Source organism: Pseudorasbora parva, chromosome 3 (genome assembly GCF_024679245.1).
Source record: "Pseudorasbora parva isolate DD20220531a chromosome 3, ASM2467924v1, whole genome shotgun sequence".
In the NCBI taxonomy this organism is placed as follows: Eukaryota; Metazoa; Chordata; class Actinopteri; order Cypriniformes; family Gobionidae; genus Pseudorasbora; species Pseudorasbora parva.
Genome location: NC_090174.1, coordinates 18,992,616 through 19,008,635, shown reverse-complemented (window position 1 = coordinate 19,008,635; position 16,020 = coordinate 18,992,616). Strand labels below are relative to the sequence as shown.

Below are 16,020 nucleotides of genomic sequence, written 5' to 3'. Positions count from 1 at the left end.
CATACAACTATGACATACCATCAACAGATTCAAGCCATGATTATAGCAGCATGTACTTTGAACTGGTCATAAATAGAAACATTTGGATTTTTAAAAACATGTTTAGACAGGATTATTCATGTATTTTGTGTTAATTTTCAGCTTTCATGTACAGTATTGGTAGATATTGATAAGGGAAAAATGAAACGGCACAACCCAGAAAAAGATTATTTACAATTTATTGAAAATGTTATCTTAATGGCAAAGGCCACACCCAATCTGTGAGCACATAATTTTTCTGGGCTTTTCATAGGAGATCTCTAAATGGTATCATAAGGGGAGCCATTAATGCTGACACGCATGCATGTGGCCAGTTGCTGTCCTTGTAGCCTATTTCTCAGGTCTGTCTTCAACTAGAAATAAAGCAAATACAAACACTGCATGAACAGATTTTAATGTGGCTAGTATATAGATATCATGTCAATATGGCTTAATAAATGAATAATGGAATCACCCGATTCAGTGTAGAAAAGTCACACTCTCACTCAAACTTTATTTTCTTTTACTGTAGAATACTTGATGGTTATCTAATCAAAATATGCTACAGTGATGTTAAAACAACATCAACAACAACAAAAAATGTTTCTGTCAGCTGCATAAGGATACAGTTTGATTCTTCATGTCACTAGCTTCAAATATGCCACTTTGCTGCATAAAAGCGTCCAGATGGATATAAAAGAATGCAAATAAAGTTAGATGGTAACAAACGTGGCATTAAACGTTTGGGTCAGACTTGCGTGTGTTTTTGTCACATTGTTTTAACTGTTTGAGGTAACAGTTACTAATGTTAGCATCAGCCTCGATTGCATTAATACAGCATCTAGTCAACAAAATAATTACTTTATGATAATAAATTCTGCTGAGTCCGTGTCAATTGGTGTCTCCTCTGTATTTACCTCACCGGCACGTCATCCTCAATAAACCCGTTTACCGGCGCAATAACTCTGATTAACTCAATACTCAAAAGTATTCATATTCTTGTGTAATCAACGCGCCATCCTAAATAAAAAATAAAATAAAATAAAGCCGTCTCTTGCGTGATACCCAAAATTTCGAATATTCCTATCTAATATAATTTGTGACTTGCAGGGTTGGCAGAATAATAATTAAACACTGTTTAATAATAGGCCAGAAGAGAACTGGCACCCCAACTGAGTCTGGTTTCTCCAAAGGTTTATATTTCTCCATCATGCCCTGATGGAGTTTTGGTTCCTTGCCACTGTCTTGGCTTGCTCAGTTGGGGACACTAAAATTATGATCCAAATTATTCAACAAAATATACAAATTACATTTATTAATTAGGTCATCATATTTAATTATGTAAACTATCCAAATCAAACTAGCCAAATCAAATTTTGTTGCAATATTGTCCTGTTTAACACTGTTAAACTGCTTTGAAACAATCGTCATTGTAAAAGCGCAATATAAATAAAGTTGATTGATTGATTGATTGATTGATAGTAAGGCATGGATTGTAGTGTATAACATACCATTTTGTTGTCTGTTTTAAAGTAAGTGTATGTAAGATTGTGACCAAAACTAGTACTGCAGGTGTATCCCCTCTCCCTTTCCCCCTCCCCCTGACTCGAGGTTGCCAGATAGGCTGCAGGTTCCAGCAGGAAGGTTTGTATCTGCAGCTGTGGTAACTAGAGCAGAGCTGGCAACCTGGATGCCGAAACACTACTGACTCGGTGATTGGTCGATGGGTGGAGCTTCAGGCCAAAACATAACATGTCAACATCAACATCAGTTGAACTTTTAAATGACAATACCCTGGCCGGACTACTGTTGTCAGTGATATAAGTATTTGAAATTAACATGATTTCTTAATGTCTAGTGACATATCAGGGCCATTTTATGATCAATTAAAACTGATTTCTTACATACAGTTCCTTTAAATCCGTTTTTGAAGTGTCCTGCTCTGCTGAGAGCAACGAATGCAAGCTCACCGCAGTTGCGTAAGCACTTGTTTGCAGATGCTTGCTTGCGGTCTTCCAAATTTATTTTGTAGTAAGTAACAAAAATGCTTTGGGAAAATGTATCAGAGTAAAAGTACACTCTAAAAAATGCTGGGTTAAAAACAACCCATGTTGGGTTGAAAATGCACCAACCCAACAATTGAGTTGTTTTATCCCAATGGTTGAGTTGTTTTAACCCAGTGGTTGAGTTGTTTTAACCCAGTGGTTGGGTTAAATGTTGCTTAAGACAACCCAATTGCTGGGTAAGAACAACTCAACCATTGGGTAAAAACAACCCAATTGTTGGGTTGGTGCATTTTCAACCCAACTTGGGTTGTTTTTAACCCAGCATTTTTTAGAGTGTATACATTTTATGTAGGAAATGTAGTGGAGTAAAAGTAAAAGCTGACTGAAAAAAAGTACAGATTCTCCCCAAAAATATTACTAATTATGTAAAGAACTTGCAGCGGTGCTGAAAATCCAGCGGTGGCGCTGCGCCGTTGTGAATACATTGTAGGGGAAACGCAGCATCTCTAATTTAAAGTGCATTCTTTTACTGTGTGATTATTCTATTATAATGAAGTTAGAATGACACCAACAATCAAGATATTGGGGCAAAAGATTCTGCCTTTTATATTTATATCACATGATATAGTTAAAGCCATATCACAGTAGAATATTTTTCTTAAATCTTCCATTCCACTAGCCTGACAAGCCAGACCCACATCAAGATGTTTGGTCTGGAAACTCACCATAGACAGGGCTCAATCCGAGGGGCGGGATAAACGGTTGTCTATTAAACTTCCTTTGCACGGCGTGCACGCAATTGGATGGCGCCACAACCAACCAGAGCTAGTTGAAAGATTAAAATTTCGCCGTATCCGGTCGGCAAAACTCAGAACACATCTTCCCTTCTTAAGAATGACTTCAGTGCCTTTCTTTGTTATTTTCTCAGAGAAAAGCTAAACTCCAAGTCTTCCAGAGTCACGGTCAAAGCTGATTCGAAAGACCGCCGTTTGCCAGTTTCTGTGTTTACTAGAAGCACGCAAGCTAAACTCGGTCGTCATTATGTTAAGCCCCGCCTACCGACTCTATACACGATGTGATTGGCCTGACCAGAGTTTGGCGTTTACAGCTCAGAAGTGCATTGAGAGTTTCTAGACGACACTCACGGGCAGATTAGATTTGCTGCCGCTAGGGTGCGTCTAGATTTCTAGGCTACCATTCCACCACATCCCAAATCACCTTTTGGATTGCAATCTGATGACTGTAGAGGCCATTTGAGTTTAATGAATTTATTGTCATGTTCAAAAAGTTTTAGATGATTTGAGATTTGTGACATGTTGCATTATCCGAGATATATGGGTGCACTGTGGTTATAAAGGGATAGATAGACATGGTCAGCAGCAATTCTAAAATAGGCTGTGGTGTTGCTCAATTGGTATTAAAGGGGCCCAAAGACCATGACACATGATAGAAAACAGGCAGCGCTGTCTAATGTGATTTTTTTAAAATTAATTGTATTCTATTATGCACAGCAAAATAAATGACAATTGGGTTTACTGTATGTTTGTTGCATGAAGGCGGCTTATGCCAGCCACAGGACTCAACTCCTTCCAGTGCATACTTGGGTTCCCTAACAGCATTAGCTATTAGCTTTCTATACAAGAACCCCTGTCAGCTAACTATTTAAATAATATTTGTAATGTATCAACTGACAGGTAGAAAATATTATTATCCACACATTTAAAAATATACATACAATATTTTTGATTTTTGATTTGATTTAAGAATCAATTGAATAATAAAAAAATACCGGAAAAAGAAATCAAATTAATCGATATTTTCAACCCAGGTTATAGTGCCCAACATGCTGTCAGGAAAAGATATTCTGCTATTATATTTGATTAAAACTGCACTTTTTATGTCAAAATCCTTTATTTAAATGTGCAATATATGGGGAGGACATTTGTTGTCATTTAGAACGGTCTGTAGAATTTGGGTCATTTTATATGGGACAACATCATGAGACCTGTTGTCATGAGACATGTTTTTCATAGACAAACTGAAGGTTATATTATATATTTTATTGTATATGAGAATCTTTTTTATATTTTGCAAGCGAAGGTAGAGTGTTTATTAATAATGAATCGATGAATCTACCTTAATAAAAGCTGATAACAGTAGGCCTATATCAACTATCTTAATTTACTGGCTTAATATTTTTCTTGTAAACCATGCATTAATGACAGTAAAAACAGAATGAGAATAATCAATATATTGCTTGTTATAACTGTTTTTTAAGCCTGTGTTTGAAGCTCTTTGATTTTTCACAGATGACTGATTTGATGTTCAGACCTGACTGTTATGAGGCCTATATCATTTTAGTGATATTATTATTATTATTATTATTATTATTATTATTATTATTATTATTATTATTACAGTTTTTCTCAATTGCTAAAACACTATTTCTGAAACCTTGCTCCATTTTCTGAAACCATTAAACACAAAACCTCCTCTTCAAGCACTATTCACAAAACCTCTGACTTCTCTTGCAAAATGAAACTTTCGCCTCAAAACAGTTTTACATGTGTTCAAAATCAAACACTGCTCTCAAATCATAAACAAAGTGATCAAAATGATAAACACTATCAAGCAATCAGTAAACAATACAGCAAAAAATAGAAAACACATTGTTCAAAACATAGTTCTCAGGCAGAAGTACATTTTTAATCTGAAAACAAATTTCATATTTTTCTGTCATTGTCTTGTGATCATAGTAGCTCAAAATTGGTCAGAAATTATTCCTACTCTGCTTTGCTTTGCAATTTTTTGTTCTTCCTCTTGCTTGTAGCCCTATTTAACTCATTCTCATGAAATGCATATACATCACAAATTGTATTTATTGTGCGATTTATACAGCACAATTATTTTCTATGTGCATATGATTTGCATTGTCACCCCATTGGGTAGGTTGAGTTGTTTGGAGTACGTGCACATAACACAATATAAAGGACATATCATATGCACACGAAAACTGCATGCGTAACATATGCACATAAAAACTAATTTTGGCATATAAATCGCACAATAAATACAATTTGTGCTATAGATATGCATTTTCATTAGATTAGGCAGATTTTTACGGTACTGTACTCTGCATCTCACAAACTTGTTCTTTGTTGAGATGAACCTGCAACCAGTCAAAATCTATTGAGCAGTAGGTAGCCTACTGTAAAAAAATGGAAAGCAACATGTTCAGGGCAATAAGATTTGTTAATTGTACAGTATACAGCCTACAATGCACTGTACTTATATTGGTTGTGTCTCATCATTTGAAACAGGTTAAATCAGTTTTGAGTGGTTGTGTTCAATCAATGACATTGTGTTCTCCATTTGTATTTGATTGTTGCCACTTGTGTTAACCCGTATGGATGACATGTGCATTAGAGTGCAGAATGTGTCTTGACAATGAGAATGTGTTTAGAGTTTTGCTGAAAAGTCTAAGTGAGATCTGCTAATTGTGTTTTATGATGTGAAATGGTTTAAGGTATTGACAACAGACTGCACAATTAGCTAAATGAGTTCAGGCAACTGAGAAATGTGTTCAGCCGATGGGTTTTAGTGTTTTAGCAATTGAGAAAAACTGTATTATTATTATTATATAATTAGTAGTATTAATTTGCAATTGTATTTTTAGTGTTATAAGCATCATTAAATGTTTTGGTAATGTGTTGTGGAAACAAAATCCTGACAAACATCTATGCCGTTTTCATCTTGGCTTAAAAAACAGCTGTATAAGAATTATGCATCTCTTTTATAACAAGCTTTGACGGTTTGTTATTAGATTACCTTGCAAGTTAATTTTGATGTGGGATGTAGTTTTGTTGTAGTTTTTAAAAACATTTTCTTTGAGGAGTCACATATACATGGGTCAGTTATGTGGTGATTTCGTTATGAAATTTGGGAAGGCAAATTTTAATATCAATTTAATAATAATACTGCACTGTAAAAAAAAAAAAATGTTTCCACTTGAAAATGTTCAAGTGACTGTTCACATCTAATTTTTTTCATATGGCTGAATTTAAATTATGTGAACTGATGCAAATTAATTCACAGAAATTCAATTCGGCCAACTGAAAAATTTAGATGTGATTAATCACTACAAAATTTTCATTTGGAGACCTGATTTTTTTTTTTTTTTACAGTGTAGCCTTAAAGTAATAATAGTAATAATAATAATAATTTAATATATTATTAGCAAAACGAGCCAATTATCGTCTTCATAATATTGTCATCGCTGATACATGATACTGTCGTCTCTCGGCACAACCCTACTTCAGTTCACATAACTATACATGTTCTGTGCCAGTGTAGCGTTCTGTTTGCAAGCTATTAGAGCAAAGTGTGTTAACGTTTCTTGTGCTGAAACCGCTGATGTGGGTTTTGTAGGCTATTAATAGCAAGGATAAATGCTAAATTCTCTTGAGTCCTTAAGGCTAAAACTTTGGCTGCGATACAAAGAGATGCAAATATGCAAGACGTAACTAATGCAACAACAACATTTTGACCTGAATAAATGGCTGTGAGACTTGCAATGACTCTCTATGTTAGATGGCTCGTTATGCAAGTTCTTTGTTGCAGTGGACCTGCAAACCTATTGAGATGTGTGCAAACCTATTGAGATCCTTGGTTTAACATACTTAAATTTCAGCATTTATATATGTATGTCTATATCACATTATATTTGTGTGCCTTTTAGAATTTTAATTGCTTTTAGAATTGTTTTTCCACAGCTTTTAGGGTCAATCTATCTCAATTGGTCCATGTGCAAAACAAAATCACATCGCATCTCAACAGCTTGAGGTTCCGAATCCATTTGTTCTGGTGACGGAAGTAGCATGAAAAGTGCCGCATCCAGTGTAGACACTAGCCGCGTTTACATGGACCCTTACAATACGATCGTAAACCGGACTAGTAGCACAATCGGAACAAAAAAGTGACATGACAAAAATTAACCACGTCAATTGTAATTAATTGGCCAGATCTTATTAAAATTTAATTTGGATTGGAGGGGTTTATTCCTTTTGTAATCCGATCAAGAGGTCATGTAAACACTTGATCAGATTAAAAACCTGAACTGGAAAGTACTGCGTATGACTTGGAAATAAAGTAATTTCATATGACACGTAGAACGAGCTGTTCTTCCTATTGAATAATGTGTCATAAATGATTGTCCTGTCATTCTAAAATTCTCTTTCCACTCATCGTCTGTGAAGTGGAGCAATAAAAACATCCCACCAGTCCTTGTTTCAGACTCTTGTCCTCAGACGCTGTGTTTTGGTTTGCGGGGATGGCTGTTTTTGTTTGATAAATATAAGCAGAACGACAAAATGATTCATATGCTTATCGTCGCCTAATTAGGACCTGAGATAGAAAAATATTAAGTCTGCTTTTTAAAACAAAGTAAAGGACGATTGATATGCATCAACAGCAGGAAACTCTGCATACTCGTGCAGTGTTATTATTTTCAAAATATTCAATCCAATCATAATCTTGTTACCGTGCACATCAACTCGATCACTTTATTTAGTAGGGGTGTAACTGCACACAAATCTGACAGTTGATCCAGGAAGTAGGAAGATTTTTGTTTGTTTTTTGTGAACTGAGCAAGTCGTTCTCACTGATTTTTTTTTTTTGTTCATATGTTTATCATTTCACGTCTCTTGGGATATTGTTAATGGTTGAGCCTTTGTACATTTGCACCCCACCATTATTTGAGCCAATGAGAGCAACCCACAAGGGTATATGCTCAGCTCTCTGCAGAACACATTAGCTCCGTTACCCTCTTCCCTTCTCTGGTTTGAAGAGCACTTATGCCTCTTTCCATCAATGGCCAACTGTCCATTCCTCTCACATTACCTCTGCTTTGTTTACTATATGTCACTAAGATATATATATATCAATTTGAGTTACCCAGTTTCTGTGCATTGACTGTTTAAAGATTTTCTAAACCTACTAACTGCATTGATGCTGTTGGGTCTCTGATAGAGGCCTTTGATTACTAAATCACTAAAAAAGGACATGCTTAGTCACAGGAAGCTTGTAAGATTTTCTGGGTTGTCTCTCTTCCCTATCTCTCTCCCTCTAAATTGCCCTGCTTTCACTTGCATTAAGATTATATCTCTTGAATGATGCTGCATGTTCCTGGAAGGTTATTCCTTTACCAGATTTCTCTGCTGCCTTTTTTAATGCATTGAACATTTTGAAAATGATTTAATGAGCACTAAACTGGCTGAAGCCTAAAAATTAATGAACCCCATGATCTGAACCGACCAGTAATACTCTGTTTTTTTCTTCAAGAAGCAAGTGGGACCAGATCTCGCGCAAACATGGCTAATTTAACACACACACACACACACACACACACACACATGTTGGTCTATGTGATTTACAGGGACTCTCCATAGGCGTAATGGTTTTTATACCGTACATACCGTATTTTCTATCCCCTTACACTGCCCCTGCCCCTAAACCTACCCATCACAGGAAACATTCTGCATTTTTACTTTAAAAAAAAGCATCATTTAGTATGTTTTTAAGGCCATTTGAATTATGAGGACATTTGATATGGCCTCATAAACCACATTTATAGTGTAATACCAGTGTAATACCTATGTAGTTATACAAATTTGTGTCCTCATAAACGACAAACAGGCTCTCACACACACACACACACACACACACACACACACACACACACACACACACACACACACACACACACACACATATATAATGAAATATGTTTTGTAATAACTTTCAACACATTTAAATCGGTGCAAACCTAAAAAGTTATAATTTACATGAAAAATCAGTATCAAATTCTAAGGTTTTTCAGGTTTTATCTGGCTTGAGTCATGTATAAGACCTCTAGCTTGGCATACTCCATTGACTGGTCTTATTGGCAGGTGAATAAACTTATTAAACCAACATGCAAAAATATGTGTTCTACCGACAAGTATGAAACTCTGAATTGTAGCACTTGTGCTAAGTGTGTGTTTCCATGCGTCCCATTGGGATTAAACTATTTCCTGTGCAATAATCTGAACTCAAACATCTAACTCTAGGATTTCTTTCTTTCTTTCGAGGCTATGGTGGGGGTATGGGTCATGAACCCACAGAAGAAAATGTTGTACATTTTAAAGTTAAATACATCAATCTGGTACATTTTGAGAGTTCCAACATCGGTGTTCAAATTAAACAAAGTAAAGACTTTATATTGGCTGGATGACCTGGACTTTAAAGTGCAGTTTTTAGGTGTGATACATTACATTTGCACTGGTGTTTTAGGAAGCCAAACAATTAGAATGTTATTGATATAATTAATATAATAATTATTATAATACTTTATTCACTTGAAAGAGTTACCCTCATGCATTTATTCTGTCAAAAAACAGCAGTTTCTATAAAAATCCGGTTTACAGACCTGTTAGTGAAAAGCTGTAATCAAATGTACACAAAACTGGTGCCTGTTCTGTTCAAAAATGCACATTAAACTCACTGCACATGTAAAGATGGCATTTGCTAAATTCACTGTAAACTGTGCTGATGCAAGAAAACACTGAATCACAAGCTGATCACATCAGCAAAATGTGCAAATGTTACATGCAGTGCAACAGTGTATTTAACAGTGTTTTTTGTGATTTGATAAGGGCACTAAGCCATTTTACACTTTCAACTTTTGTTAATTTGACAGTTGCAATGCCAAATCAATGGTGCAAAATGCAGCATTAGATATGTTTTATATTACTATTAGAAGTGTTAAAATATTTTCGGTTCATTATGAAACAATGGCGGGCCTCCAGGGCCAAGTTAATTAATGGGAAACTCTGACCCTCTGCTTACTTTTTGTTGCTTTGTTCACAGAACAAGTAGCGAGAGTCACAAACTGAGAAGACCATGTTGAAAGGGGGCACCGTCAAGGCGGCACTGCCCAGAATGGGTGCTCCGGAGCGTGCAAAACTGTCTACAAATACCTCTCAAGGCTCGTACTCCAGCAACATCGGGATGAAGACCTCCAGATCATCCAGCACCATCGCCTCTGATTTGCGACTCAGCAAGGTGATCTGTATGATTTAATATGACAATGGAATGGATGAGAATTGGGAGTGATTGGACTCTGACACAGCAAAGGTTCTTGAGTTAAAAAACAAAAAAAACAATGCAAAACACTAAGTAAGCTGCAAGATGTGATGCCACATAAAAAGATGCGTTTCTAATGTGTACAGTACACAGGACCTATTAAAGGGGTACTTCAGCGCTGGGAAGATGAATGTGTATTTAAACTGGATCATCAATGTAGTAGAAATGTTAAATTATTTTTGAATTTGGTGCTTTCTAGACTGAGAAAAGACAGAAAATGTATGTTTGTCTCATGGGGATGAAAGACTACAATTCCCAGAATGCTTCGCTGCCCTGTGAGGCCATTCCCAAAACCACCTACTGGATAACTGTGACTGAGTTGGAGAAGACACTACAATTAAAACTAAACGTGTCTGTTCAATATAATGAGTGAGTCACCACGCGAGTATCACAGCACTGAGCACTAACTGCTGGAGTCAGATAAATGAACTGATGAGCTCTCGTAATGAGAGCTGAGGTAATCGCGACTACACTCGCGGCATACATTCACAACACGAGTTCAGTCTGGCGCGTTTCAGTTCATGCCTTTGCAAGCTTAACTTTCATAGAAATTTGAGAAGTTAAAAGACTTACATTGCTCACCATAGCTCTGTTTAAATGAGTGCCTGTAGCTGCGAGCTGAGCTCTGAGTGTAATCTCCCATCCCCCATGCGCGGGTTGAAAACATGCGGAAATGGCTCCCTCTGCTGGCTGTAGTCTTTAGCCTTTGGCCAAACATTCCTCTTATGATGCAAATATCATCACTTTGCATCATAGGAGAAATTTTTCTAGAAATAAAATGCATAAATCTCTTGTCTCAGGGGGATATGAGGGGGGAAAGCAATCATTTGGAGTATATGGAGTATATTCAAACAATCATTTGAGTATACTCCAGGGTTTCTACTGATACAAAGGCATATGCTAATCGCTAAAGTAACCCTTTAAATTTATATTGACACACTTGTCTATGCAATACTGTACGATACACGGTTTTATTTTCCTAAAATCCCTTCATAAAACTGTATTTTATTCCCCATATTATGTATTATTTTGGTTGTCACTATTAATAGGACATGGTTGTATAGCTAGTAATATTTTTAATATTTATTATTGATATACTATTTATAAACATTAAAAAGTATTGCCTTGTAATGCTGAATACAACACATATTTTATTACAAATTTGATTCTCAGCTGTTTTCACTGCCAGTGGTAATGTTCTTCTGTTTAGATAAAAAGGGCAAGCAGTGATGATGCTCTGGCTAAACCTGTTCTGGGTTCAGTGGCTGCAGTGTCCCGCATGAAGAAGACCATCACCACCGGAGCCATCTCTGAGCTTACAGACAACAGACCACGCAGTGCTTCAAGTAGGATTTTACAGCCTATAAACATTAAATGTGTTACATACATGACAACATTTTCAATGGGATTGTTCACCAATAATGTCAGTTCTTTCATTATTTACTCATGTTGTTTCAAACCTGTATTACTTTCTTTCCTCTGTGGAACATAAAATAAGTAACTTTTAGGTGACCATTGAATTTATTTATATAGACAAAAACCACTGAGACATTTGTAACCCAGGTGATCCAGCCTACCATTAAAGGAGTTAAAAGATATGTTAAAAGATGGAAAAAATAAGAAAAGGAAGAAGAGAGAGAGAAAAAAAGTGATTTAATATAACAATAATAATATTTTCTTCTGATCATTTGGCCCATATTGAACCATATGCAAGTGTGACACATCAGACCCGACACACGCTACACAGTTCTCAAAATATATTCCTTTATTTTTCACATAAGAAAGAAAGGGATACAGGTTTAAAACAACTTAAGGGTGAGTAAATGCTGAATTTGTGTGCAGGAACTATTAAGATCTTAACTATTAAGGTTCCTTTTAGAAAAAAATCACTGTGCAGCTTTTGTGAGTGCATCTGTTCACCTCTAGAGGGCAACATGAGACCGTTCTCTGATATTAAATCTCTTTCATAGAGTATGTATTTGTATAAATAATCACTCCTTGAACTATACTAAAAGAATATGACAGATGAATTGTATTCCCAGCTGAAATAACAGAATCCAAAGCTGATATGGAAAACATGACTTAGACTTCCAGTATTAGACAGAACAAGAATCAGAACCGTTAAAAGGGATCTAATTAAATTGTCTTTGAGAAATTAGATATGGGTAATTGTGTCTTTGTAGTGTGCATATGCTCTCTACTGACCTTAGACAAGGTAGATGCCGTATTTAATTTATTCGTAAAAGAAAACAAGGGATGGACTGTTCTATGCATTGTTCTATTTTGTGTTGATTGTTTGTTGGAGTACATTGATTGAGTCTGATATAAATAAGTCCTCTTTCGTCAACGTTCCCACACACAGAAGAAAGATATAAACTGAAATAGACAGTGTGTTGAACAGGAATGTTACCAGGCCACATGACCTCTGTGGGATTGGCCCTATGTTAAAATACCAGTATCAGGGTGTAGCAGAATTCTTTATACGTCCTGTGATGCTCAGCTGTTTTCTTTCATTGGTGTTATCTGTTATCTGCTTCATTGGTGGTGGTTGAGGAGATTCCCCCTTCTATGTAAAGTGCTTTGAGTGCCTAGAAAAGTGCTATATAAATGTAACAAATTATTATTATTTGTAGGTGAATGAGGGAGGCTACTAATGTGCTTAATTATTGAGTTGGGTGAGGACAAGAAAAACAGAATAGACAGAAAATCATCGTGGTTAAATACTAGACAGGAGGACAGTGGGAAATATGTTCTCATGCTTAAAGAGATAGTTCACCTAAAATACATGTTGTGTCATAATTTACATCACCCTTATGTCACTGAAAACCTGTAAGCTGTTATTTTTTATGTATAAAAAAATATTTTTAAAATCTGTTAATCTGTTGCCAGCTTGCTGCTCAAGAACCATTTCCTATTATTATCAATGTTGAAAACAGTTGTGCTGTGACACATTTTCAGGATTCTTTGATTAATAGAAATTTGAAATAGAAATAGTTTGTAACAATTCACCTTTAGTCACCTTATACAGATTAATTATGTTTTTTTGGGAGGAAGTAAAAATCAGAATAAGTATATTGCTTAACTTTTACATAAATATATACTGTATGTTACTCTGAATGACATTTTGCAAAAAAGTGAGAGAATATTATCAGACAAGGGCAGACAACAAACCTGCAGCATGCACTTCAAATAAACAATGATATAATCCACTGGTGTGGATGCTAATATAGTTATTGTTTTGGTTATCTTTATAGTTATCGTTCTTGGTGTGAACGGGCCTTAAGAGTGCCACTCAAGCTACTGGGTCTGCATTAAATTTTTAGCTTTTTGGCTTTTTACAGTGCCTGACAACTCTGTCTAGGCATCTTAAATAAGTAAATATCATAAAAAATGCATTAAAATAGTGATATTTATTAAGTTTATTAAGTCTAAATGTTCCTCATTTATTTGTAATATAAATAAAATGCTAAACTGATATGCTATCATTATTATGACAGAAACATGCTGAAACTTCTACTTCAGCTTATAATGCAGGCTATCAACTGGCCAACTATATCAAATAGGGAGCTTGTTCATCACAATTATTCACAGTTACAGTTCGAAGTTAAAGAAGTTTTAAGCCGCATTCCACTGCACACGACATTCGCATACGATTGGCGCATTTCAACCTCTAGCGGCAGTCGCACAGAATTTTGAAATTGGTCGTGAAGCAACCGTTACCCTCAGCTTATTCACTGTGGTAAAATGAAAGATTTTCATTAATATAATGCATATGAATATATCCACACAAAACAATTGACCTGAATGGTTCATATTCCAAACATACTCCAAGAACATACTCATCAAGATATGTTTGATTATGCCATTTGGTGTGGGTGAATGCATGTTTTAAACAGCTTATTGTACACCAGTGTTGGCCAAGTTACTGAACAATTTGTAATAAGTTACAATTACTAGTTACTACTTTTAAAAGTAATTGCATTTCTTTTCCAATTACTGTTTATCAAAAGTAGTTACTAGGGAAAGTAACTTTTAAAGGGGTCATATAATGGCATTTTTGTACAAGTTAATATGATTATTTAGTGTCTAAATGAAAACTTTGTAATATACTTTAATAAAAAATTCTCATTAGTATTGTAAGAAAACACTAATTTTACCTGGTCAAAAACAGCTCTGTTTTCAGCAAGCCGTTCTCGTGCATAAGGCTTTAAATGCTATTGAGCTTTGCTCACTCCGCCCCTCTGTTCTGTGTGGCGCTTTCACACTCTCTCTCTCACACACACACACACACACACACACACACACACACACACACACACGGAGTGTCGCCGTTGACAACGGTAGAGCCAAAAGAATGGCCACGCGAGTCTCTGAGGAGATCTGTGCAACTTTAACAATATGAACCGGTGTCTGACAACAGGACAAGACAACAGCTTCAATGAAATGTGACAATTAAGGCTAAACAGGACATTTCTGAATGGTTGGTTAACGTAATGTCACTGATCTGTCTTTATGAACAGGCAGGGTAACGTTAGCGATGAATGCTATGTGTTTACTGATGTTTACATTAGTTCATTGACAGATTGATGTTACAGCTAATGCCAATAAAAACTTTTTTTCTGTAAATGTCTGCTTGTCAGTGATGCTTAACGTTATCAATGCAGTGGAATAACTGTTACAACACGATTTATTTATTCGTGACGTAATTCATAAACCATACGTAATTTATAAACCATCTACATAATTAAGCTTATGTTAGTTACCACGTCCACGTTAACTTTAAAACCAGCGTACACAGTTTGTAATAACACAACCATAACGCGTTGTTCATTATAAACGTGCGATTATGAATCATATTGAGAATGTCATACATAGAAAGCATAATGTAACTTACCGACTTTAGCCGCATTCATAGTGAAACGTGTACGCATTTCAAACTACTCACTGGTGAGAAATGCTTCACGGTTCGCGCAGACATAAAAACATTGACGAAAACAAAACTCAGCCACTGTGTCTTGAGCGGTTTGGATTTAGGAATATCAGAATGACTGCTGTGTTTATTATTACACCCAAGATCAGAACAATACAATCACTTAAACGCCATTCTGCTCCAGCCTATTCACAATGGCAGACTGTGACAGAGCTCGCTCAGGGCGGGTCTGAGATGAAACTGCTTGTCAATCAACAGTCCTGGGAGGGGTGTCGGGCCGTGTGACGTCACACGGCCGAACGGCTCGATTTGAGACAGGGGAAAACATATAAGGAGATTAAAAAAAAACACTTGATGGATTTTTATCATTATAGGATTGTTGTGTACAGGCACTGCCAACACACATTTCCATACAATCAGCTTGTAAAAGTGCATGTACCATTATATGACCCCTTTAAGTAACTTTTATGTCTTTTTTTTAAATGCAACAGCACTGAACAGTCAAACACAATAAACATATTTTTTAAAACTATTTATTGTAATCAACGGAGCAGCAGGCCTTCAAATCAAGCAGTAGTAGCCTACTGCATTGACATGTCCACCAGTAGCAGCAAGCATTCCTTCAGCGCATTTACACAGTTACGCAGTTACGCAGTTTTGTGTACCTTTTTACTCTTGGTCACGTCATTCGTTTTCTCTGATCAGATATCAGGCCAACGTTCATTCAAAAGACCAGAAGTAAATGCCTTTCGAATTTTTTTAGAAACAGATTTAAATTAGATCACTCAAACAAAGCAATTTACTCCTGGCAAATTGTTTAACAATGTCTGAGAGCGTGTTATAGGCTACAATATGTTGTAGTCAGATATGGTGGCGCTACTGCAA

At 36.0% G+C, this 16,020-nt stretch overlaps 1 protein-coding gene across 5 annotated transcripts in view; it reads left to right on the top strand.

Annotated features, from left to right (window-relative positions):
• Window positions 1–16,020, top strand: part of specc1 (sperm antigen with calponin homology and coiled-coil domains 1) — a 175,474-nt gene that overhangs the window by 47,622 nt on the left and 111,832 nt on the right. For all 5 annotated transcript variants that reach the window (XM_067437982.1, XM_067437983.1, XM_067437984.1 and 2 more), the window contains exons 2-3: window positions 9,930–10,124; window positions 11,416–11,551. In XM_067437982.1, coding sequence (XP_067294083.1) covers window positions 9,963–10,124; window positions 11,416–11,551 — 298 coding nt within the window. In that variant the 5' untranslated portion in view covers window positions 9,930–9,962. The remainder of the gene's footprint in view (window positions 1–9,929; window positions 10,125–11,415; window positions 11,552–16,020) is intronic.